Genomic DNA, 27,362 nt, shown 5'->3' with positions numbered 1-27,362 from the left:
ATGTGCGGAACGCACATCAAGAAGATCTCTTCATATGTAGCTAAATCTTCCCCATAATGAATATTCTGCTCAAGCTTGATTGCAATCACTTATCAATTAACAGCACAATCCGCTAGTATTCCTAGAAATTCTTATACAACTGTCAAAAATAAAATGTACATGTAAGTATGTAATTCCCAGTAATGAAATATAATTTTACAATTACTGTACATGGACTGTGAAATTATTCCAATGACTTTACTGATGTAAAAACAAGTTATAAAATACTGTGCCTGAATGGTGCTAAAATGATTGAAACAAACCAAACGTGTTAGAATTATAATACCGTTTTATTTCTTTACCATTTACTGAAAACTGTTTTCTAAAGTAATTTTATAAAAATTCAATACAATCTCAATAAATTACTCAACCGTTTTGTAATGAAAGTACTGAAACGTTTAAAGTGCATTTTAGGAAAATGCACCATTGCTAAAAAGTATATTGCAGAGTCTGTGGCTCTGATAAAATGGGGTGGGGATAACAATATCTGTAGCACAGACTTCCCCACCTATGCCTTATAGGATCAATGTGAAACTGTATTCTAAAAATGCAATATTTTGCCAGTTCAAATACCTAGTTACGAACCAATGCACTCCAACACTTGTAGTAACCAGACAAACTCCAGTATTAATCCCAAAAGAGGAGTCACGTGGATTAAAGTCTTGCCAATGGTTTATATATACGTAGAAAACATTTCAATGCAAGTAAAATCAGTTCAAGTAAGGCTTCTGGTACCACTGAGGCATATGTTCTATGAGCAGCATTTTATAATGTTTATAGTCTAATTTGTAATAGGAAGAAATCTCTGGTTTATTCATCTGGGTCATAGCTGAGAATGGGGCTGAGCCATTTTTCAACCTCTTCAATAGGCGAGTGTTTCCTTCGTGAATAATCTTCAACCTAAAACAAATATATTATATTATTAGTTTAAGATTATTTGAGAATAAGCTTTACATGTGCTACCGTTTCTGATCAATTGGATTTATACATTTTAACAAGTAAGAATATCAATAACTGCTGTATTAATATCACTGGAGTTTGCGCCTATCTTAGAAGGTTTTTCCTGTGTATTCGACAGCATTTAATTAGCCATCCACTAGGTCGTCCACCCTATATAATAAAATAGGAGAATTAGACGGTCGGGATCATGGAATTGATGCTCTTTAACTTGTTTACTATACCAGATTCTATGACCTAGCCATAGGAGTACCGGGAATGTACTGCAATATTTTGTGTCTGTTTGGGTGCCTATACATTTTATAATCTCCCGATAGGACAGATTTTATGGTAACACAGGAAGTCATTGAAGGGTATGTTATTAGTCATATTTATAATAATATTATTTTGCACTTCTCTGAATCTGCAGCTGTAGAGAAGGAAGATTATGCACAGTATCATAGTACCTGTACAAATAGAACATTTGTGAATTCTAAATTCTAATTATTAGAAACATCCAGAAAAGTCCAAGAGACGCGTCTGATAGACAGTGATATATATGAAAGTCTAAGTTATATTTATATGTCTTAATTAGCAGAAATATTTAAAATGCAAGAAGTGTTCCAATCAGTGGCATAACAATCCTGAGGCAGACCCCGTGGTGGCTTGGGGGAGCCAGCGCCGATGGGGTCTGTGGCAGCGTGAAGAATATAGGAGGCTCTGCGCTGCTGCAGGGACAGGCATTGCAGCACTCCCGGGTTCCCTGCTGCCGTGATTGACAGCCACTGGATGTTCCCCCGACTGCTTAGATAGTAAAGTCCCCAAGTAGAGGGAAAGCTCTGCTCTCCCCCGTGCCCTAGACTCTGCGCTCAATAGGCTGCACTGCACTTTGACTGAGGTCCTAACAGGCTGGGAGACAGAGCAGGTTGGAGGGTGCCGCCGCGCTGTCCCTGCATGCAGATGACGCACTTGGAAGATCAGTAGCAGGAATTGGAGCAGAAGTGGACACTTACAATCCAGATAAACAGTATATGATCCAAGGAGAGGGGGTATCAGTTACACAGGTGGAAGCAGGGATAAAGGCTCACACTGGGGGAAGGGGGGGGGGGGTGGTCATGGTTTACACAGGGGGAAGAGGGGATTTAATTTACACAGGGAATAGGGGCATGACTCAAACAGGGGGAAGGGAAAGAAGGGAGATGGCTCATACAGGGGCCAAGGGAGGGGATGACAACACAGGGGCCCCTAGTTACTGGGATGGCCATCAACGCTATTGCCATCGATGGTTGCCATCAATGATGATAGTGCAAATGACCATTGATGGTAGCATGCTATGTGATGATTTCAACTATCGATGGCCATCCCTTTTATTTGACTGACAAATAAAATGAATGGCCATCAAAATGTGTAAGTAGCATCATGGTGTATGGCATATAGTGTAAGGTGCTTTTGGATGTGGGGCATAATTTGTAAGGGGCATTACAGTATATGGCATAATGTGTAAGGCGCATTACAGTGTATGGTGTAATGTGTATGGGGTATTATGGTGTGTGGTGTAAGAGGTATTAGGGGGGGGGGGGGGAGGAACGCCATAAATTATTTTGGCTGGGGGGAGCAAAATTTATAGTTACGCCACTGGTTCCAATAAGGTTGAAACATAGTTTACTTTAAGTGAATCAATTTTAGTTTCCTGCTTCCCTCAATGATCATACATAGTCTGTATAGTCATAAATATGACCTTGTGATATCACAGCAATTATTATAACTGACAAACCAAGTCACTAATCTGATTTAAATGCTGTGGCTTTAATATTTTGCAATGGAGTCTATAGAAGGCCCAATACGCAGGTCCAACAAAAAAAGGTGGAATATGACTAGACACTGCATATTCAGGCCAGACTTTATATTTCAACATCTCAATCTAAAAGTTAAGCTTTTATTTTTATTTTTTAATGAAATAGGATACAAATGTAACATATTAAAATTATATCCATAAATTAAAACATTTGAATTTAAAAAAGAATGTTAATTCTACAGTAAACATACCTGATCTTTACTGATTTTTCCAACAGCAAAATATTTGGATACTGGACTAGAAAAGATTAATCCAGAGACTGCAGCAGCGGGTGACATTGCAAGAGATTCTGTCAACTTTATTCCTATTAATGAAAAGAAACAAACTCACAATTTATATACATTATAAAAAAGTGAAGTAAAAACAATGTACAGGTTATTGGAGCAAGAACTACGATACACAATAGTTTTTTTTTTTTTTTGTGCTTAACACTAGGTTTTCTATATTAAACGGTTTTTCTGTTTTTATCAATTTTTAACATCCTTTTTATACTTTCAAATAAAAAACCACCCAAAACTATTACAACATACTGAAAACACTTTCATTTAATAAAGACATTTTCATCATAAAGTATTTTATTATGTAGTTTTGTTTATATTCGTACCTTTATGTTAATTCTATAATAAAAAAGACTTCTGATTTTTAGCTAATCTCAAATCAAACACATTCAGCATACATAAACCAGCACAAAAAAGGCCTTACTACACATACTTATGCTCGCAAGTACAGTGTACTTGCTACAGCAGAGATCTTACCACGCTGTGATTTTTATCTTTACTTACAACCAGGCGATGAAGAGGCGACACTCAGAGTCTTTCAATAAGTGAAGCCATGACAAAAATTTTCATGTGTCAATTTAAGGCCTGTCAACCTTCCGTGGTCAAGTTAATGCATGTCGACCTTTAAACTGTCGACCTAGTGACCCTATACCAGCTCTTCTGTGGTATTGGAAGAGACCGACTAGCCTTCGCTAGCCAAGCGCCTCAATTAGTTTTTGGTGCCCATGACCCTGCTGGTTGTCCTTCTTCGGGCCAGGTTTTTTCTTTAGGTACAAACCAATGCTTATTGGGAACATCTCAAAAACCTGCCATCACTATATATGGCTTGTCAAAATTGCTCAGACCCTTATGACTGTCCAATTTTCCAGTCACAACACATTGGCATATATTCAATGCCGTGGCGAGCGGTGACTGCGAGCAGGACTTTTTGCTCGCAGTCACCGCTCACCCGTCAGTATTCAACTGACCCCCCCTCATTCGCAAATTCCCCCTCGCTCCGTTTTTTGAGCGAGGGGGAATTTGCGAATGTGCCTCCAAAAGCTGCGAGAGCCGAGGCTAATTACAGCGAGTTTGCTGCACTAGCCTCGGCTCTCGCAGTTTAGGGGAATCCTCGCAGTTCTGTGACTGCGAGGATTCCCCCGGAACGTTGCATAGTGCGAGCGGCCGGCGCGAGGGTTAAACTGCGAGGATCACTGGTTTTCTGTGATCCTCACAGTTTAACCCCCTCGCCGGCCGCTCGCACCGGCATTGAATACTCACCATTGACTATAAGACCTGACGGTTCACTTGCTGTCTCATATGCCACCCCATAACATGTGCCACTGTAACAAGTTAGCCAATATAATCACTTCACCTATCAAGAATAATGCACTATTTTTGTATGGTGGAGTTTTATTAGCATCCTTGTCATGAAGAACTACTACTATACATTGATCTGTGCTATAAATACCTAATTGCTCAATTTTAAGAAATACACTACTGTACCTGTTGCTTCCTCTATGTTTGCCAGTTTCCACATGGTGACTTTCTCTGTGTGATCCGGCTGACTAGGATAGCCTGGTGCTGGACGAATGCCTTCATATTGGATCTTGCGTAAATCAGCAACATTCAGATCCTCTGTACCACAATAACCCCACAGGTCCTTCCTCACCTGCTCATGGAGTTCCTCTGCAAATGCCTAATTTAAATGAACAGTAAATAGTCAACAAATATAAGAAAATAAGAATAGTTTCTATGTAGCCAATTCTGAGCACAAAACAACAAAAACCTAATACTATCCATAGATAAGGCCAAGACATATCAATTTCAGTGCATAATGAAATAAACTTACTTCAGCTAATCTGTCTCCCAGGGCTTTGGTCATGATACTGTTGTAGTCATCTCCTTTATTCTCATAGGCTTTGCTCTGTTCCTCTACACCAAAGATGGCTACAGCAAAAATGCCCAAATAGTCACGCACTCCAGAATCCATATGAGCAATAAAGTCAGACAGACAGTAATAGGGGTCTGTTGATGCAGAGTCTTTCTCTGCCTACAATACAGAATACAACATGTTGTTTACCTTTGTATCATTACTAGTCGGCCTCACAGTCCACAGTCATGTAGACTAAGGGGGGTATTCAATGTCAGGTGTCCCGTTCTCGCTTTGCTCGACGTGAGTTTGGCGGTCGGGATTCAATGTCCAGCGAGAAGGGGGCGTGGCCACGAGCTGAGGACGGAAATAGACGAGCTCCGGCCGGGAGCTCGCCTATTTCCGGCTTTTCTCAGCAGAACGAGCCCGACAGCTTGTGATGTCGGGCTCGTTCTGCGGAGAACCCCTGTTCAATGCTGTCGGGGAAGACAGCATTGAATAGGGCCCCGCAGCCATCTCCACCGTCGGGAGATGACTGTGGGAGGTCGACCATCATTGAATACCCCCCTAAAAGTCACTTGGGTTATAGTCGCTAATCAGCAATGTGCTACAAAAGGTGTGGTTGTGCCACATAACATTATATATTACTTTTCCTTTTTGAGATAATTTGTAAATGCTTTTGTGGTTATTATATGGTTCTTTAAGACTTAAATATATCAGGTTCCTTAACCCTTTGAGGTCCGCACCAAAAAAAAAAAGTTTATCATAAACGGATTTCTCAACCGTTTGGTAGAGGCCTCTATCTCGAAAACTTTGGGGTCTCATTTTAAAAAACTATTGCTTGTTGTTGGTTGTTAATATTATCCTCAGTGAATAAAAATGCAAAGATTTATTTTTCCTTTGCTTCTTTTGTGGTGCGGACCTCAAAGGTTTAAGCATCAATTCTTCTAGGGAATGCAATCTGCCCAGAACTCTTGTTTAAAACTGGACCTGCCAGATTAATTTAACATAGGAAGGGTAGTCCTAACATTTATTAGTAGGGTGAACTGTACAGTGGTAAAAAACTGTTTATTCAATAAGGGGGGGGGGGCGTTCACATAATCACCTGTTGCCTTAGGCCATAAAAAGTAGCAATGGGCTCTGAGGAATGCAGTACATCGTCATCTGCATATAACATAATGTCGTCCTGCACGCTTTGGGCTGGCCAGATGCCTACAATACCTCTGGCTTCAAACTTTCTCTGGCTTATCAAACTCTGCAGCAATTTTTGGGCATCATCATAAACTCTTTTGGCTTCTTCCCCTGGGGGAAAAAAAAGTGTAAAAATGAGTCATATAATGCAAAAATGTTAAAATCTAAAAAAGATTGCAACATATTTAAAAAAAACACAGCCGCTAGACAATATTGTGTTAAAATTTTCTATGTACACTATATGGACAAAAAGATTTGGTGCACCTATTATTTATTGAATCCAGGTGTTTGAATCAGACCCATTGCCCAGGTGTATAAGATCAAGCACCAAGCAGTCTCCATTTGCAAACATTTGTGTTACAAAATGGGTCATTCTGAAGAGCTCAGGGACTTCCAGGGTGAAATGTAATATGGTGAGAGAATCCGTTCTTTTAAAGCGGCAATCAATTACAATCGCAAAATCAAACTGGTTGTATAACTCTCTTAAAATACTTATGATGGCAAGTACAGCAGTATTTTCTACGCTGCCCAAAGAATATTGCCAGTGCTGGAAGGAGAAATGTGTAAATTTTAATAACTTACAGGGTTATTCAGACCTGATTGCAGGGCCCTGCGATCAGGTAACCGCCACCCAGCCATAGAGAAATAGCATCCTGGCCAAACCTGCGAATTGCTGTGCAAGATTGGTGAAAATCTTGTGAAAAAATGTCAGCCCTGCGATTAGCTGCCAATCTATATGCTGCAAATCTATACGCAATCCGTTCACCGTCAAATGATTTCACAAGTGGGTGCAGTCTGTGCGTATCCCAAAACTTACTCGGCTGTTGCAAAAGAGACAGGCTAAATCAGGGCCAGAGCAGACGTCACACGACTTCACAACCAATGCCTGGGCACACCTGCGTTTTTCCTGCCACTCAAGGAAAATGGCCGGTTACCCCGCATGCATACTATGATGGTGCACATGCGCAGTCGCTCAATTATCATTATTCTATACACTAGTCAAATGGTCCAGTCTGTGCGCACCAAACTAAAAGAAACATGAGCCGACTGTTTGATTTACTCAAAGTATTTTCTTACCCACGGTTTTGTCATTAAAGATCTTCGGAAATCCCCTGTTGGGATATTTTCCTCTCAACTGCCACACATCAAAGAAAGGCTTCCAGTCAATGTAGTGACTAAGTTTCTCCAAGTCATAATTCTTAAAAACTTTTGTTCCCACAAATTTTGGTTTTACTAAGGAAAATAAAAATAAAAAACAGCAGCAGAAATTGAATAAACACAACTGTAAAGGCAATCTAATGAAGGCTGAATTAAATAAAGTGTAAAATTGCTTATGCACATGATGTATCCCACAACATGAAAGTCTTGCTTGAGCCATTGGCTACAGTCAGGTATGGGGCCATAGTAACTATTTAATTACTCCTCTAAGCCACCCTCTGCTCACCCCATTTCCTGATGATCCAGAATCCCTTTTATCCAATGTACTGTAGGTGTTTCATATACACATATATTCTATTCCTTCTTCGTGTTTTCTACTTAATTCCAATTTAATTGGTGCAAACTTTGCTCACTTCTGCACCTTTTTTTACCAACCCGATCTTCATTTACTTATTTCCATCCAGCTCTATAAATTAAGCCCTATTCTATGTCAAACTTAAATCCCTTGTTGTTTGTCATCCACGCTTCCCTCGCCAACTCCCAGTCCATACTCTACCCATCACTACAAAGTAGAATTGCTCATCCTCCGATGCTAGTTCTTTTCCCTGTAACTCTCCAACTGTGTGCAACCCATTATGTTTCCCAGCTTCAGTCTACAACCATAGAAATCAGAGCTGTAGGTCTATGTTACCAGGGAAGTATAACACAATACATGAATGCACTACCCAGGAAAAACTGTGTTGTTACCTAGTACACACACACACAACCAGAATAAAAAACACACATACCTGGAGCAGGGTGGGAAAGCCAGTCAATGTGGAATGCTTTATCTCTGGCTTGTTGTAGAGAGAGATAGCGTCTTTCCTGTAAGGTAGAATGTGGTTTATAAACCTAAAAAGTTACTATTTACATTTTTAGAAAACCATTTTCTAAGTGTTATGCAGACATTTTTTATACTAGTTTATAAACCTTTTAACAGTTTCCAGGGAACGGTAATCAGGGAGATACAAGCACTATCTGGTCCCAAACATATTGAGATTGATAAGGAGATGTACACAGTCGGCCATAGCTGTAGTCTCGTAGTACGGTTATGGAAATAAACGGAACGTGTATAATTTGGTTGTAATTAATATTAACAGATCTATGCAGCCACACCGGCCCCATAAATCCACTTGTGGCAGTAGCTATTAAGACCAAATGGGAATTGGACCAGCCCTATCCTTAGTGCAGCAGATCCATCTGCCGTATCTCTGCATTTGCTCAGCTCTTAATAGCCCACGCTATCACTGCTATGTATGCTCAAACACTTAATCGCCACCACGTCACACCAAATCAGCCAAGCTGAGATGTGTAACTGAATAGCCCTATAGATGCTTATATATGTGTATGCTCTGCTATGGAGCATATATTGTGGGAAAAATAGCAAGATCCGCCTCCAAAACGTAACAGACATAAAAACAACAAGCTAGATGTCCGATATGTATCTTGGCATAGTAGACCTAAAACATTATCTAAAATAAAGGTTTGCCAAGTATTTATTAGTATTTCAAATATTTATCTTCAAACATATAAACTTTGGGTACTTGTGTATTATCACGGTGCCCATCGCATCGTATACCATAACACTACATATGGTATACGATGCGACGCGATATTGTACAATAAAATATTGCATCAAATCGTATGCCATCCAATGGCATACGATACGATGGTATACGATTTCTGATTGTACAACCACCCTGATGGGTGTCCTTACAATGTTAAATGCCCCCCCCCCCATTGTCAACGCCACCCCCAGTATCAATGCCAACCCCAAGCGTGGCGAGCGCAGCGAGCCCGCGAGGGGCGGCGGTACACGTCCTCCGACCTTTTCATACCCCCACTATCCACGTCGGCGTGGAGTTGATTTTATATAGTGTGGCGAGCGCAGCGAGCCACCGAGCCCGAAGCGTGACGAGCCCCACGAGGGGACGTGTAATACATGTAAAGTAATATGCGTCCCCACGAGGGGCTCGCTGTGCTCGCCACGCTTCGGGCTCGGTGGCTCGCCACACTATCTAAACTCAACTCCACGCCGACGTGGATAGTGGGGGTATGAAAAGGTCGGAGGACGCGTACCGCTGCGCTCGCCAAGCTTCGGGTTGGTGTTGATCCTTGGGGTGGCGTTGACAATGGGGGGGCATTTCACATTGCAAGCACCCATAAGGGAGCTTGTACAATTAAAAAACGCATCGCATGCATTGTATGCCGCTATATGGCATGCGATGCCATAAGATGCCTTACGAGGCACATCGTGAGCGCCGTGATAATATACAAGTACCAAACTTTGTTGCTAAATTTGATTGTTTTTTTTTGGTATTTTGTCTTTTACTAGATGCAAGAGTAATTTTAGATGAAATAAAGGATCTGCTGCTATATAGTTACCAAGTGAAAACAGATGCAAAACGGTTAAATGAAGCATAATGAGACCAAATAAACAGAATCTACAGTATTGAAGGGTCAGTGCCCCAAGGAGGAATTTACATAGGATGCTTCTAGTATATCTGAATATGGAAGCATATCCATATGAGGTGCGACCCAGTCTAGCAAACCTACCTTCAAAGACTCATAGTGATCTTGACGAATGTCTTCATATTCTTCTGCTATTTCGTCTATGAATTCATCCCTGGAGTTTTCATCCAGGAGCTGTGAACACTGATTAAAAATAAAAAAAAAATTGTAAAAAACAAGAGCCACGTAATAAGGGATAGTGGCCATTCACAAGAACATCTACCCTTGGTTAACTAAAGCAATTATTCCTTCCACCAAACTGTTTTAACCTTTTGCATTCCCAATTTTTTTTGTAATTCAAAAAGTCTGGTTTAATTATAATTTTTTTATTAAAAAATGGTCTACATTGAATGTTGAACAATGTTAATATTCTGATTTTAAAGTGGCTCACCATTGGATCTGCTACTAGCGCTAAGGCTGTTGAGCCTGACTAGTAGTTGGACCTGAAAGGGTTAAAAAGTTATTCAAGCGCTTACACTAATTTTGGGCAACTGCACAACATCCTATAAATTTCCATTAATCATATCTAACAACCAGGGAGGTTCAGAAGTAAATACTGCTGGACATTAAAGATGTGCGGAAAACATATGAAGGGAGGCACTGCCTCATCTGTCAGACTTTTTACTTCAGAGTTTTGATTATAAACATGATTAGAACAATAAAAAGATGATATTAATATCTTTTGTATTTTTCAGATACTTTATATAGTCAAATCTGCCTCACTTCATATCACTGTCAAGAAGAATGAATGAATGTAAATAAGGAAAGATCACTAACAGAATACGGTATAATAACTAGGTAGCGGAAGGCAATCACAACTTCAACATACTGTACAGTACAACAGACTGTTTATGAAATAGATTTGTAACACTCACAACCACAACACTTTTGGAGGCATCCAAGCAGTGGATTACTGGTGAACTGTATCTTGGTGCAATCTTCACAGCAGTGTGGGTCCTGCAATTTTGTAAGAAATACTTATGAAACCATGCTCTTTACAGTGGTAACATAAAACAATGACACTGTACTTTAGTAATACCATTACCAAAAAATTGTCTAATAAGCATAACTGGCTTAGATATAAGGGCCAATTGTTGAAATAAATTAGGATATTTCATTAGAAAAAACTACCTTTATTAATTATTAAATGTGGGGCTACAGATCTAGTCACAGGGCAATTATGGTCAGTGGACTGGATCAGTATAGGAGAAAAACTAAGATAGGATGGAACAAACCTTTTAGAACATAGGTCACAAAATTGCTGCCGTGGTACCCTGCAGTGCCACAGATTTGTAATCCAAATTATGTATGGATAATGTAATAAACAAAACCAGTGTTGGTGGCTGCCAGTCATAAAATATGTGACAAACAGAAATGGAACCCTGTCCACCTTCACACAACTGAAACGCGGGATCACAGGTAAGCACAGTTTACAAAATTTAATTATTATTGCTGAATTTCACAATAAAAATAAACTTTTGTACTTGGAATGCTGTGAAAAGTTATATGAATCCTGCTGTGTTTCAAGAAGGTTTGGGATCCAGGGGTGAACAGGACTGTTCAAAGAATAGTCTTGTACATGGGAAAACATTTCACAGTGTGGGTGCTGAATCAGAAGTCCTTTAATAGGGAATGGGAGTAGGCAACGAGTGCGGAGAATAGACTCTGATTTCGGGAAGAATGGAGTTATAGTTGGAAGAAATGATGAGACAAGCATTTCTTGAGAGGCATTTCCTGAATGACTGCAGTCTTCTACGTTATCTCCATCAACTTGATTCTGAAATTCTGCCGCAGGTATATGATAACTCCATACTGTGGTGCCCACAAGTTACGTATTGCAGTATGAATACAATTTAAACTCACAAATCTGTTTCTGACATTCTTAAGCAACCCCTAAATTTCAGTGCGGGACTACAGATTTCCCCATTTCCAAATAGTTTAAAGATAAAATAAACCTTTATTGGTTGCTTTATGAATATAAATATTAAGCACCCACTTACACTCGCCCACACAGATACAGTACATTTTCTAATTTATGTCATGACCCACTGACATTTTTTGAATCACAGAATAAGGTCCATGCTTCTAATAAGTGGTCCTTGTACCAATATGAGCAGAACTCGTTTGACTGTGTGCTCCTGCCCCAACTGCTCTCCAGTGAGTTATATACATGCATTACTGCTTTTTAAGAATATTTACTGTATGTGCATCAAATTTTCCCATCTCTATTTTGCAACACTTTACTGTCAAATACATCACGCAAGGTATTACCTGCATACTTTTCATCCCCAATGACTACATTTTAACAGGTATGTCACCTTTTCATTCCCGTTCATGCTGTCTGACCCCACAGGCAAATCATCTTTCTTAGAGCTGTCCCATCATTTTACTCTTATGGCTCAAAGTCAGGAAATTTACCTTTGACAATTTGGTGAGTTACCTCTCACTAACCAGTGAATGGCTTTCTCCTTGCTATTCTACCTAGAGCTCAAAGTAACTGGGGGATGTAAAAATATTACTTTTTTTTGTTAGTGCTGCTGCAATAAAAGCCATACTGCAGACTTCGATTAGCACAGTTGCTTTTACCTTATTTAAAAAAAAAAAAGTTGTACCATATATTTAATATGGACTGGTTTAAAACCATATAAAATAAAGCACAAGGCTTCCATGTTCTACGTAACTTGGGTAGTTAGGTTAACATGCTCCCAATGGATGTTAAATTGAGAATAAGTGACTTCATTGTACATGCTCTGTGGTACGGTTACCACCGACTACCTCAAGATCCCCCAATTCTCCTGAATTCTTGGCTAAATAGTATCTATTCAGTTTCTCTTCTCAGGTATGGTATGAGGTCCCACCATGCCACTCTAATGATCTTTTTTTTATTTGTAGTTTGTGTCCATTAGGGTTTTTCAGGCATTTTGTATTACTGAACATTACTCCATGTTATCCAGGGATGTCTAAGCCAGATGCCAGAATTCCGGTGAGCTACTGAAAAAGGTGCTGCTCCAGTAAAACCACATACAAGAGGTTTTAGGTGTTAGTAAAGGTACTAGTTGTGGGCAGAAACTACAAAACGGAGTACACAAAGGCTCTGCATAGTTAACAGTTGGTTGCTGTCTAGAACCAGTAGCAGTAAATCACAACACAAGGTCGATAGAGTAAACCTGTGCTGTTGCATGTTTTATTTTGGATTTCGCAGTGACCAGTTCTTTGACAACCTTAGGTGGGAACAAAAGACTGAAGAGAATTTTTTTATGAAGAAAGTATGATAAGCAAGTGTGTCAAAATGTTTAGAGACACATGAGGGAAGAGAAAGATGGCATCAGGAGAGCGAGTTTGAGAGACACCTAAACAGGATTCGCTGCACATCACGATTATACTCATTGAATACTGCCCTATAAGTGAAGCCAGAGATTGCAGATTATAAATAAGCTTGTGGTTTTGGGAGTGTTAAAAACAGTGTGTAGATAGCGTATCTTCATGTGCGAGTTTATAGAAAGAAAAAGTGCCAGTAGGAGCATTTAGCAGGTTGCGGCTTAGGATATTTTCATTGGGTATATTTAAATCTGCTTTAAAATAGGAAGCAAGATCTAGAGCATTGACTGTTGTTGAAATACTTGGTTTTAGAAGGTTGAGAAGGTATAAATAAATGTATAAAAAAGGTACTTGCAGTCTGGGGATGAGAGACTGGAGGTATGTTTGTTATGATCTGCAGCATTTAAATAGGAGTGGCAAAGATTTATCTACAGTATTTCTTGAAGTCGCTAGAAGTTAGAGACGTCATTGAGGCTATTGCATTTCTTTCGTGTGCTAAAGCTTACAAAAACCATGCTGAAAGTAAAAAGTAGCCAAAGCGAATTGATTACGGGCTGTCGATGAAGTTTAAGACTTTTCAGTGAGAACATAAAAACAACTATTAGATTCGTCTGCAATGTATACAGTATATAAACTAAAGTGTTGGCTGATAATTTCTACATACCAAATCTCATTATTTATAATGTCATATAGCAGAGCTATCACCACACATACTGTCAGATTACATACCGAGATGTGGTGGCTCCACCAATTAGTAATGGGGTTTTTATTGCCAGTCTTTCCATTTCTTTGGCAACAAAGATCATTTCATCCAGGGAAGGGGTGATGAGACCAGACAGACCAATTACATCTATAGGAAATGCAAAATAACAAAATTAAGTTAATGCTCTGATTTGTTCTATGACAATTGATGAAGGCAAATTGTAACCTGCACCTCAAAAGAAAATACTTATCAATTAGAATACAATACTACACATCGAGGAGACACGCTATGTACGACCGGCACCTGTTGATTGAGTAGCAATGCAGTGAAAGTGGTTTCATATTCCCAGTACCGCTCCCCAATGTAAAGGAGGCATCACTAGTTGGCTCATCAATACATACCCATGTATCATCTGAACATTGAATGCCCGAACATGCCCAAGTGCGTCCTAGCTCCCACAAACCTCCCCGAGCGGCTGTGAACAGCCGAAGCCAAGCGCAGCCCAAGGGGAGCAGGGGCTGCTGCAGAAGACCAGCAGCTCTGCTGCAGCTTGACTGCGGAGTATTTCTGGGGCAGGACAAACCTGCCCTGTTAGGTTTGTCCTGGCCCCAGGAAAACTCACCACTGAAAGTTTTAAGCAACCTGTATATAACAAGTGCTAAAACCTAGAGTTTCTACAAGAATGATTCCCCAGATTGCAGCAAATGAGCGATAATAATTAAAAGTTGATTAAGGGAAGTAATAGCTTACACCATCTATCTATCTATCTATCTATCTATCTATCTATCTATCTATCTACATATTATAGATAGCCATATGAATAGCTAATCTTAACTGTGAGGTCTTTAGTCTCCAGCAGCTGTATTACTAGTATGACAGAATACATAATTTGATTAATAACGAAATATAGATCAACACTATTTATTTTTGTACAACTGTCAGACTTTTGATCACAGAAGTTAGTCACTTTCAAACCTTTTTGACCCCTAAATGCCGAAAATAAAGATGGCAGTGGCCATCTCAATCACAGCATAGATGACATGATTGTAAAATCCTTGTAGTTCCTCCTTCCTGACTAGGGTGTCACTGTCTGCTGTGGTACTTCAAGAACAGTCTGGTTTCCATCTCAATGTTGAGATAGAAACCAGGCTGTTGTAGAAACACCACAGCAGAGTGTGACACCCCAAGCAGGAAGGAGGAACTGCAAGGATTTTTCAAGGAGCAGGGTACCAGAATGAACACTATTAACGAAATACATATTATTGAAATTATGTCATCAATGCTGTGATTGAGATGGCAATGCTACTGCCATCTTTATTTCTGGCATTTATTTTGAGTCAAAAAGGTTTGAAAGTGCCTAACTTCTGTGATCAAAAGCCAAGACAGTTTTACAAAAAAAATAGAAAGTGTTGATCCATATTTTGTAAGAAGTCAAATTATGTAATTAACACAGAAATCCATGAAATATGTATTTTAAAAATGAAATTTATATTTACAATATATATGTTATAAACTGAATAGATTTTTTTTTTAATGTTTATTTATTTACAGTTTCTTATATAGCGCAGCAGATTCCGTTGGGCTTTACAATTGTAGACAGTGATAAAAAAAAACTGGGTAACAACAGACAGACTTGGAGGTAGGAGGGCCCTGCTGCAAGCTTACAATCTATAGGGATATAGGAGGGAAACACAAGGACAGGCACCAGTAATTGCATAGCAGTCCCACCAAGTTACAGGTCCAGAAGGGAAGCTATGTAATGCATACAGTAAGTGCCTCAGAGGTTTATGCTTGTAGAACTTAAATATGATAGGCTTGCCTGATGAGGTGTGTTTTCAGGGAACGCTTGAAAGTTTGGAGGCTAGTGGAGAGTCTTATTGTGCGTGGAAGGGCATTCCATAGGATGGGAGCAGCCCGATGAAAGTCCTGTAATAGTGAATGGGAGATAGTGATCCGTGCAGAAGAGAGACGCAGATCTTGTGCAGAGCGGAGTGGTCGAGATGGGAGATATTTTTGTGATAAGTGCAGAGATATATGCTGGTGCAGTATGGTTAATAGCTTTATATGAGAGTAGAAGTGTTTTATATTGAATACGGTAAAACACAGGTAACCAATGGAGGGACTGGCAGAGTGGATCAGCAGACGATGAGCGTCTTGCAAGGAAGATCAGCCTAGCAGCAGCATTTACAATGGATTGTAGTGGTGAGAGTCTGTTCTTGGGAAGACCAGTTAGGAGACTATTGCAATAATCAATGTGGGATATAATGAGTGCATGGATAAGAGATTTAGTAGTGTCTTGTGTGAGATACGGTCGTATTTTGGATATGTTTTTTAGATGCATGTAACATGATTTGGAGACAGATTGAATGTGGGGAAGAAAGGACAAGTCAGAGTCGAGGATGACCCCTAAGCAACGAGCTTGTGGGGTAGGGTAGATTGTAGAGTTGTCAACAGTGATGGACATATCAGGATGGTAACTGTTCTTAGTTGGTGGGAATATAAGTAATTCTGTTTTGGAAATATTGAGTTTGAGTTGGCGAGAAGACATCCAAAATGAGATGGCAGAGAGACATTCAGAGACTCGGCCCAAAACCACTGGTGACAACTCTGGGGTTGATAGATAGATTTGAGTATCATCTGCATATAAGTGATACTGAAATCCGAAAGAGCTGATTAGTTTGCCAAGTGAGGAGGTATAGATTGAGAAAAGCAGAGGACCTAAGACTGAGCCTTGCGGAACTCCGACTGACAGAGGTAGTGAAGAGGAAGTAGAGTCACAGAAGCGAACAGTGAAAGAGCGATCAGATAGGTAAGATGTGAACCAGGAAATGGCTGTATCATTAAGACCTAGGAAGTGTAGTGTTTGTAAAAGGAGAGTGTGATCCACAGTGTCAAATGCAGCAGAAAGATCTAGAAGAATAAGCAGTGAGTAATGGCCTTTAGACTTAGCAGTTACCAGATCATTCACCACTTTAGTCAGTGCTGTCTCAGTGGAGTGTTGAGAGTGGAAGCGGGTCTAATAGGGTGTTAGAGTTAAGGAAGTTTGTGAGGCGAGAGTAGACAAGCCTCTCAAGTAGCTTGGAGAGGCATGGGAGCTGAGAGATAGGACGATAGTTAGAGAGAGAGTTAGGGTCAGAATTGTGTTTTTTTAGAATGGGAGTAATCACTGCATGTTTGAGCAGAGACGGAAAAGTACCAGTAGCAAGAGAGAGATTGCAGATTTTAGTTAAGGTTGGAATAAGCACAGGAGATAGATTTTTAATTACTTGTGCAGGTATAGGATCAGGAGGAGAGGTAGTAGAGTAGGAGGATAAGAAGAGTGCGGATACTTCCTTTTCATTTGTGGGCTCAAATGAAGAGAAAGTGCCAGAGGGTTCAGGTGTGGAAGAAAGCGGGTTAGAGGTTGTGGAGCATACCATTTCATCTCAGATTTTATCAATCTTGTCCTTAAAGTAGGAGGCAAGTTCTTGTGCACTGATGGTAGCCGGTGGGGGAGGAGGGGGAGGATACAGAAGAGACTTAAAGGTGTTAAAAAGTCGCTTAGGGTTGGTGGCATGAGAAGAGATGAGAGATTGGTAGTAAGTTGTTTGGCCGTGTCCAAAGCATTGCAGTAGGAATGGTAGCTAGTCTTATATGTGAGGAAATCAGTCATATTACGAGATTTACGCCATTGCCATTCTGCTTTACGTGACTGATTTCGTAGTTGTCTTGTTGTTTTGGAGTGCCACGGTTGGCATCTAAGCCTACGTGGGGTATAATGGGTAGCTGGAGCCACTTCATCAAGGGCTGTTTCAAGAGTCAGGTAGAGGTGGGAAACAGCAGAGTCAGGAGAGGTAAATGTAGAAATTAGTGAGAGCTGTTGTTGGAGGGAGGTGGAAAGTTGTGGAAAATTAATAGCATTAGTATTTTTGCGGGTTAGAGTAGGCATGCATGATTTCTGTGTCAGTGAGCTTGAGGTAATGGAGGAGAGCGAGAGGGTAATGAGATTGTGATCAGAGAGAGGGAAGGGAGTGTTAGTAAAATCAGAGACTGAGCACAGCCTGGTGAAGACAAGGTCAAGGCAGTGGCCTTCCTCATGAGTAGAGGAGTCGGACCACTGGGAGAGGCCAAGAGAGGAGGTTAGAGAGAGGAGTTTGGAGGCATGCAGAGATGGTGGACTGTCAATAGCAATGTTGAAGTCACCCAGGATGATAGTGGAGATGTCAGAGGATAAGAAATGGGGGAGCCAGGCAGAGAAATCTTCCAGAAATTTAGATTTGGGAAGCCCAGGTGGGCGATAGATAGCAGCAACACGCAGAGAGAAAGGGGAAAAAATGTTTAAAAAAATCTGTCCCCACTTATAGTGCACACACATGGATGGATTCAGTTACGTCTGTGGTTACAACATCTTCATTATGTTATGAGCAAAGTTTCCTTCTTTGATAATAGGATTAAAGTACAAGTGTAGTGGTACATGGAGCTACCACTACACCTCCTGCTCCGAGCAGCACTGAAGCTGTACCACTGGCTGCAGAGTGCTATTCCAGGTACCCTGCTAGCCAGAAGCAATTGTTATGGGGTAATAATGTCTGTGCTGCCCTACAGGACTTGCGCTTTAGGTGATGGCAACACTCGCACAACCCTGCCTTACTATATTACACTCTTCCCACCTGCTGATCTATAGAGGAAAAGCATTTTAGGATAGCTGCAAAACCCCAACTCAAAGCTAATCCTCTACAGGAAGTGAATGCTCACCAGCTTTGTTTTCAATTGCAGTTCGGAGGATCTTATCACATGGAGTCATAACACCGAGGTCAATCACCCTGGAATCCAAGTGTATAAATAGTCACTTTTTAAAGCATATGCAAAAGAAATATATTAAAATAACATTTTGTATAAAGTGCATTAGATGAGATTTAACTAGGAAAACTGAATTGCAACCTGACTGATGTCCAACTTGATGTCACCTTACAATGTCATGCAGAGATTCCAATGTTCCATGCAAGCTAGAGTGCGGTCATTTAGTTCTACACAACTACTGGATATTTTCCACTTAGGTAATTATACCATGATATAGAGACAGGTCCCTACAATACAAGATACTGCACTGCATCAGAAAGATATAAGCATTATATAACGTATATTTAATGTATACCACATAACATCCACAGGCATATAAACATGTACCAGACATATGAGAAATACCAAATGTATATTCAATCAGGAGAGATTGAGGGATTAATTCCGCTCTCAGATATATCAAAGAATAAAGCACTAACGCATTTCCCCACCTTCTCCTGGTCTCAGCGGCATCCCCAGAGAGAAGAGATCTACATTCTCTCTGAGGAAGCTGCTGAGACCAGGAGAAGGCGGAGAAATGCGTTAGTGCTTTATTACTTAATACATCTGAGAGCGGAATAAATCCCTCAACCCTTCCAGCATTCCAGCTACAGAAATTCCTTTGGATCTATGGACTCTGGAGATAGCTGCTATTTCGGCTAAAAAGCGCCAGCAGCTGGGAGACATGGAGCGTTGACGTGAACACTAAAGGTTTGCAATAAACCACAACAGGAAACTGTTATTTATGTGGCCAAACTGAGCTGTATACTAACTCTATGAAACGGACATTATTCCTCAAACTATCAGTCCCTTCATCTTGGAATTACAAATATATGCAATAACGGACAGTATTATCATAACTGTAACTAGTAACTAACAATAATACTTAAAGGACTGCCTACTACAGTATATAAACAGAGAAGTTCGCTGCTAAATCAGAGCAAAATGGTGAATACATACATTAGAAAAGGAATGTATACAGTAAATATACTATAAGTTCCAACGGAAGTATATTGCATTACAATTCTTTATTCTTTTTTATGTTTTATATTTTATTAATTTTGGTACTTGTGTATTTTGACGGCGCCCATCGCATCGCATACCATAAGGCATGCAATGCGATATCGCACGATACTGTACAATGTCATACAATTTTAAAATTGTATGACATTGTACATGGCATACAATGCCATACAATGTGATGCGATTAAACATTGTATAAGCACCCTAATGGGTGCTTACAATGTGAAATGCACCCCCTCGCCACCCCCCCACTATAAACGTGAACCCGAAGCGTGGCGAACTCAGCAAAAGGGGGTATTAAACACATAACGGTATCTTTAGGAAGTGGGTGCATACCCGTACTCACAATGAGATTGATATTAACACTCTTCAAAAGGTTTTTTTAGTCCACTGCCGGTCTATGAGGTGAAGGTTTGAGAGAAGGTAGGATCCAACTTTTAACATCTTGGTGTTTACCGGTCCAGCACCGTGGATTCAGACCCTATCTCTATACCTCCCTCACTGCCTGACAGATTGGAATTCACACATTTTAGGAAATTTTTTATTGTATGTATTTTAAATAAAATCTCTTTTATTATAAGAGTTTTGGATATACATTCATATACAGCATTCACCACAGGTGGATGACTAAAAGAAACCCTTTGAAGAGTGTTAACATCAATCTCATCCTGAGTACGGGTATGCACCCACTTCCCAAAGAAACCTTTATATGTGTTTAATACCCCCTTTCTCTGTAAATAAGGTACGCATCCTTACTGGCACCTGAAGATAACCTAACCCCTTCTTCGGAGTGAAATATCAATACACCATCCCATGTTCATATCTTATCTTTACATGTACCTTCCATCAATTACATGAACAACAAGCATGGATCATCATTAATCTTAAATATTTCATGAAAATATAAGTATACATCCATACTTCCAACTTTTCAGCGCCATCTTTTCAAAATCCCACCCCCTTTAATTTCAGGGAAAAAGAGCAGACTACAGTACTAAATGTATTATTGAAAAGACGTACCTGAAATTATTGCAGCCAAGCACCACACCAACAATATTCTTGCCAATGTCATGCACATCACCTTTAACAGTTGCCAGTACAATGGTCCCTTGATATGGATTCTAAATAGTGTACAGGAATAGAGTGTTATTTATGTTAATGTTTTAAGGAAGAAAGCACTAAGCAAAGGGAAACAAAATCATTAAATAAATTTAAAATTAAGGAAAAAAATATCAAGTGGAGAATGCAATGAGGTTTTATTTTATGTTTAAAAAAAAAGTTACTCAGGAAAACAGTATTAGTACTCCATTAAAGTTAATTAGTAAAAGATGTAGAATAGCTTTCACGCTCTGGAAACATTTTCAGGCATATTTTACAGCAGTTTTCGACATCGATAGGTCGGAAAGGGTTCCGATCTATTCGATGCTAGCTGTTTTTTTTAGGCAGGTTGACCTGCCGAAAACCAGGTGGTTTGGCGGAATCGCTGCCAATCAACTTGCTTTTGACAGAAACACAGCCAAAGCCAAAAGGTTTTGGCCATGTTTCCGGCAATCTCAATCCAACTTGAAAAGATGTCAGATTGAGGCAAGGACGACAGCACCGGGTGAACAGCAGCAGCATACATTGAGCTGTTCTCCTATCCGCCACCTCCAGTACCCACCCATTGCTGGGCTGGGTGAGCTGCCTCCCAAGCAATCCTGCCACCTCCAACCACTGCGCTCACCTGGTCCCAGCGCCGGGTGAGCATCAATCAGCGGCCAAATCCGACATCCGGCTTTGCCGCTGCATTGAATAATGGATGTCAGTAATAGTTATTGTGGCCAGGGCCATTTTAACAGCATTAAAGCCCCTTGAAAAAGCAATTCACTTAGGGGCCTGAACTACCTATTCACAGGAATAAATAAAACAAAAATAATAACTTAACCCCCCTGTAGTCCTGCGCCGTCTTTCCACATACTTCCATATAATGAGTTGCTGGATAGGTCCAAACATCCACCAATCAGAAAGCTTACAGACATTCGGTTTCTAGCTACAAACTGGAGGTAGAATAAGAACGCTACACTCTGATTGGCGGATAGCTCAAGCTATCTACCAATTAGTAAGAAGACAACCATTCCTAGTCTTGCTTCAGCCTTGACACTGACTGATTTACTGATGTAATTCACAATCAGAGGGGTCAGACAGCTATTTCTACAGTACCTGCCTCCCTAAAAATCTCTAGAGGCACCAGCCTGGGAGGCAGATCTCTCTGGCCCAGCCAACAACTGCTCAAGGGACCCTAGAGTCATTGGGCCATGGGCGCCTATGTGTTAAGTTGGCCCTGATTGTGGCCCTTCTTGCAACTCAATTTCCCTAGACACATCTTATTACAGGTTAATTCCCTTACAACTAGGTGCAAAATACTTAGCTGTAGTCTATAAATCACGTAATCCAGTGTGGTCCCATATCATGTGCAAGTACATTGCTGTGGTTTCCCCTGCTGTGAACTGTTGAACAATACAGTGACTACCTTGGGAAAGGCCAAGTCAGGAGCAGAAAAGAGACCCATAATGACTGTCAAACTCCTAACGCCAACAAGATAACACAATGTGTTGTCCAACAGCAGGACAGTGCCAGCTGCATGAACATTATGTTTTCTGGTTTTATTTATTATATTCCACTCAAACACAAACTTTCATATCTGATTGTTATTATCCTTTAGTTGGGAGAACATCAGTCTCTTACACGTTTATCTTATAAATGCTGGGTATGTTACAGGTGAGAATAACAAATGTACAGTGAAACTGGTACTCACATCTTCTTCTACACTTCCTGATACTGCTCTCATCTCTTCTCTATCTTTCTCCATGAAGGGAATAAGATGTCCCACTGACTTTTTCATAACTCGAGCAGACTTGATCACCTTTAACCATAAGTGGTTATAATAAAAAAAAGTTAAAGAAGCAGATGTCAGGAATTGGTCATTGAACAATTGAAGTCAAACCCAATACATGGCTGAGGTATTATTTTCAGTATTCTATAGTAATAGGTTGTATACAAATAATGAACTGTCTTATTACTCCATGTGGGGAACAACACCCACAATGTTCCAGAATAAGGAGGTTGTACAGTAGGTCTTCAGTACCTGTGGTAAGAACATCTTCCCCGCACCAAACAATTCTCCAACCACTTTCATGCCATTCATTAGGGGCCCTTCAATAACGTGGAGGGGTCTCTGATAGCGTTTCTTATTTGATCTGGCTTCCTCTGTGTCCTCTATAACATATTTTTCAATGCCCTAAAAAACATAAAGGCAGAATGTAATACATCTGGTAGGGCGTAAGGACTATGCTTTATTTGCTTAGCGGTTTAAAAGAAACATAGTAGAAAAAAGAAAAATATGCATTACACACAGGAATTAAGGGCTTGCATTGCCTTTACAAATTGGAAACCATTTTTTAGGTGGCTAAATTGTGTAGGCAATGCATGCCTTTTAGCTTGAAGCCCAGATCCTCTTAATAACACATTAACAACATCTAATAAAATCTCCGCCAATGTAATTTCTTGCAGGAATCTCTGCAAGAGCAGAGGGCCAGCAACCAAGGAGAGTTACCCACAACTCTGAATGTCTGCAGGAAGCAACAAGGACAAGCTGTGGTGGAGGAACGGCACCCACAGAGCAGGCAAACCAGAGACACAGCAGACACCAGCCTGTGAGAACCCAAAGAAGGTAACCGATGGCTGGGAACAGTTGGAATTGACAGGCAACACTTAAGACACCGCTATGCCTGGAGTAAGGACCGATGAAGGAACTCTTACAGAGGACAGAAGACTACCAAAAGCCAACCGGTAGTAGTGTGCAAACAAAAATCTGGTAATGTATAGGAGAATATTAGAAACAATCATTTGATCTCAAATGCTGAAAAAGGCAAAAAGTATTATTTGGATCAGTTTATTAAATTAAACGGATTTAACCAATTTGTCTGAATGACCATTGTCTATTTTCAAGTGTTTGGAAACAAATGGTTGTTTGTCTAGTAGGAACAAATATCCTGGTAATCTATGGGAGTAAATGACAGATTGGACAGATAAAGCTTTACAGTGTCACAGTGTCCCTTCAATGTGGGGTGTCCTCAAAAAGTCGACAGCCACAACAGAAACTACACCTCCCTGGGTTTTACACTTTTACTAGTTGCACCTTGCTTGTAAAAAAAACAAAAAGCCCTTTTAAATGAAAAGCATAAACATGAGCAGAAGCCCCGGGATTTACAACCCGACTGTTTGTAAATAAACCCCTGAATATAGGAAACCCTGTATGGTGTTTACCTTAACGAGAGCATATTCCAACCGCTCCTCCACGGTACCATTCCTCCACTCATCATTCTGGATCACCTTTTTTCCACCTTTAGCTGTAGTCTAGGGTTGAAAAAAAAGTAAGTTATCTGAAATTGTAACTAAATATACCTAAAAACTCACCACTATAAAGGGGATACTTACAGATGATCATTGGTTGGGTTAGTATACTGACACCAGCATCCCCAAAAAAATGGAATGACAACAGGGGTCAGGTTAGTATACTGCCCACCCAACCCTCTTTACAGCCTGACCATTAACCCTTCCAGCGAGTGCCAAACCACCAGACACATCCATCTAAACCTTACCCCTCCTCGCCCTGCAGCCTAACCTGAACTCCCCCTTCCTAAATGCCTAATCCTACCACTCCACAGCCTAACCCAGAACATTCCCCAGCTGAACCCGCCCCGGCATACATATGTTTGGAAAGCATCCTCATAGATGTTGGGATGCCAGCGTCAGTCTCCTGCCATTAATTGGGATTTCGGCATCATTATTGTGAATGCCTGCATGCTGATGGCATCCCCTAAAAAGGTATATGGGAAGCAGATTTATATTACATACACACTGAATGATATAAAATAGTAACAACAAAGTATTTTGTGAAGCGGCATTGTGAGCAGAACCAGTTATATTAGAAAAAAATGTTATTTCTTTAGATATATTAGAAACTTTGGGTATAGGTGTTGCTAGTGGAGCCTGGGCACCAAAATGTTAACATCTGAAACAGGCTCCTCTCCCCTATACCTTGCACCCCCTGTCTTTAAAAGCCAGTTTAATTCAGGGATGGCCATCGGAGCACCTTCTATCAATGTCACAATAAAACATTGATGGCAACAAGCTACAGTATCTGGTCATGTACCATCGATATTAACTATAGGCGATACACACATGTGCAGAGAGATGGCCCATGCAGCTTCATAAGCAGAGCTTAGTTTTGACTTGAGGACGGGGGGCCCAGGGAAGGACTCCAAATCGGCATCCAGGCACACTGTATGTATGTATGTATGTATGTATGTATGTAAGTAAGAAAGACTCGGGGGCAGTACAGGGCTGCTGACTGATTGTGGAGTGTTACTCACATACAATTTGCAAGGATGCTCATCACCCTCATGACTCTATAGCTGACTTAACAGGCTCAGCTTTAACAAATTACAGCAGAGAAACGCGTTAAAATTGGGGCTCTATCAAGCTAGTCAAATCTCACCCAAATTTAACTGATCTCCAGCGCCTCCCTGCACTACAGCTGTCACTGAAAAATTCAATCAGTGAGGAGAGAGACGTGGCTGCCAGAGAGCCCAGCAATACATCATCTGTTGGGTCCCGTCCCAGTGACAGTGGATCCGACTCCAAAGACCTGCATCCTTGCCGGTGCGGGGTCCCGTCCCAGTGACGGTGGATCCGAAACCAGAGACCTGCATCCTTAGAGCCATAGAGGCTCCCTCCAGCAAGGAGGTAGGAGGGCACGTGGCTGCATCACCGTCTCCTGCCAGGTCGGACTCACGGCTGTCACTGTGGTAACATTACAAGCACGTAAGGTTCCCTCCAGTTGAAGGTATTCTATAAATATCTGACCAACAGCAGGCCAGACTGTTCCAACATACCCTGGCACTTATTTCTAAAGCTATACAGCTCCTTCAGGTGGAGGCGATCTGGACCCAGTTTATTATTATCTCCAAATTAATTTAATAACATTCTGGACAAATCATATTGAGAACTTTGGCTTCGTTCATATTAAAACAGGCAAAAGCTTAACATCTGGCCACAAATCTCAATATTTTGCTCATATACTGTAGAACAGATACCTTGTGGCATACAATTGTCTCTTTAAATTTGCACAGGACTGTTACTGAAGGGTTTGAATTAATTTGTCATCAGAATATTTTTTACTGCATAATTGGGCTAACGTGGATCGTTAGCTACTTATAAATTGCAAATCTATCATGTTTTATATAAATGTAGGATTGGAAAATGTTAATTAATTAATTCTATGGTTAATATTAAAAAATGGAATATTAGTTTTATTTGAATTTGCGCTTTCTTAATTTACCATCATTTATCTTATTGAGTAATTATCCAAGTTGCTTATGGGAGCAACAAACCCATACAATTTTAGGATTTTTAACTGTGGTGATACATACTAGAATAGTTGCGCCTAATTTTCTGTTGCTTTCCACACTAGCCCCCGTCCACTATCGATGGTCATAAAATCACCACCATTGATGTTTAAACAATATATCATAGGGTGGTACTTTCAAATTGGAGGATGTAACTGCTAGCATGAGACCCCTTTCTAACTAGGGAAATCAGAGAAGGTTAACCTGCCAGAGAGGGATTGCTGAAATGTCAATGACTCTTGCTACGGATCGAAGTACAAAGTGACCAATACAATGTGTAATTAAGAGCGTGACTGGAATTAGAGACATTTCTGTGAACTGCAAATCTAAAAAAAAAAAAAAAAAAACTGATGCAAGACGATCTTCTGACACAAGATTATTAGCTTATGATGCAGATTATATCACTACTAACCTCTCCTTCTATAGGTATGATCTATAGCACTTATGTGACATTAAAATAACAGATTCTACTGACTAAGAATTTGCTTTCATCTATTAAATCAAAATTGTGTACCTGTGCATATTTTAGAAGTTTCTCTGTCGCTTCCGGATCCTTATTCCAAATGAGATCTTCACACAGCTGAAGGAGTTCCTTGTCTATATCGTCATACACTGGAAGGTTGCCTGCATTTACTATCCCCATGTCCATGCCAATCTACAGAAGACACAAAAATGTGACCATACATTTGACGTGCTCCAACACAGCAAATGAAGATGAAGTGGAATCTCTATGAGCCACACTTAAGTCCACTAAATCTAAAATGTTTCTGCAACTTGTATCTCACTGCAGAATAGTCTAAGAAAATAGCCTCAGTGATGTCACCAGGTTCCTAATCAATAGGTTTTGATTTAACCAAGAGGTGACTGCTCACAAAACTTACTAAACTGAGGGTAGAATATCAGCCATTGTAATTGAATGGATTCAGATCTGCATTTTCAAATTTAAATAGTTGGTCTTCTTGAAGTAAATGGTTACCTTAATAGCATGGTAAAGAAATACTCCATGCATCGCTTCTCGAATTGCTTCCATCCCTCGAAACGAGAAAGAAAGGTTGGAGAGGCCACCACTGACCTTTGCTCCTTTGAGAGTTTCCTAACAACCAACAAAGACAGATGTAAGATCACATATGTATGTAAAACGAAACCATTGCTGTCTATACATGGGAGCCAAGCAATATAGGACTGCTAAATG

General features: G+C 40.3%; 1 protein-coding gene across 1 annotated transcript in view; it reads right to left on the bottom strand.

Moving 5' to 3' along the window:
* Nucleotides 1–310: 310 nt before the first annotated feature.
* The window catches only part of MTR (5-methyltetrahydrofolate-homocysteine methyltransferase), a 61,249-nt gene continuing 34,197 nt past the window's right edge, over nucleotides 311–27,362 (bottom strand). The window contains exons 17-33 of the mRNA XM_083176030.1: nucleotides 27,147–27,263; nucleotides 26,685–26,825; nucleotides 24,027–24,116; nucleotides 22,846–22,998; nucleotides 22,516–22,623; nucleotides 20,742–20,842; nucleotides 18,615–18,682; nucleotides 13,907–14,027; nucleotides 10,735–10,816; nucleotides 9,905–10,003; nucleotides 8,098–8,173; nucleotides 7,229–7,384; nucleotides 6,066–6,262; nucleotides 4,940–5,140; nucleotides 4,594–4,786; nucleotides 3,022–3,134; nucleotides 311–939 (exon numbers count right to left, since the gene is read on the bottom strand). Coding sequence (XP_083032156.1) covers nucleotides 850–939; nucleotides 3,022–3,134; nucleotides 4,594–4,786; nucleotides 4,940–5,140; nucleotides 6,066–6,262; nucleotides 7,229–7,384; nucleotides 8,098–8,173; nucleotides 9,905–10,003; nucleotides 10,735–10,816; nucleotides 13,907–14,027; nucleotides 18,615–18,682; nucleotides 20,742–20,842; nucleotides 22,516–22,623; nucleotides 22,846–22,998; nucleotides 24,027–24,116; nucleotides 26,685–26,825; nucleotides 27,147–27,263 — 2,106 coding nt within the window. The 3' untranslated portion in view covers nucleotides 311–849. The remainder of the gene's footprint in view (nucleotides 940–3,021; nucleotides 3,135–4,593; nucleotides 4,787–4,939; nucleotides 5,141–6,065; nucleotides 6,263–7,228; nucleotides 7,385–8,097; nucleotides 8,174–9,904; nucleotides 10,004–10,734; nucleotides 10,817–13,906; nucleotides 14,028–18,614; nucleotides 18,683–20,741; nucleotides 20,843–22,515; nucleotides 22,624–22,845; nucleotides 22,999–24,026; nucleotides 24,117–26,684; nucleotides 26,826–27,146; nucleotides 27,264–27,362) is intronic.

Source organism: Crinia signifera, chromosome 3, assembly GCF_055691185.1.
Source record: "Crinia signifera chromosome 3, ASM5569118v1, whole genome shotgun sequence".
Taxonomy (NCBI): domain Eukaryota; kingdom Metazoa; phylum Chordata; class Amphibia; order Anura; family Myobatrachidae; genus Crinia; species Crinia signifera.
The sequence above is the reverse complement of the archived record's forward strand: the minus strand, read 5'-3'. Positions and strand labels throughout refer to the sequence as shown.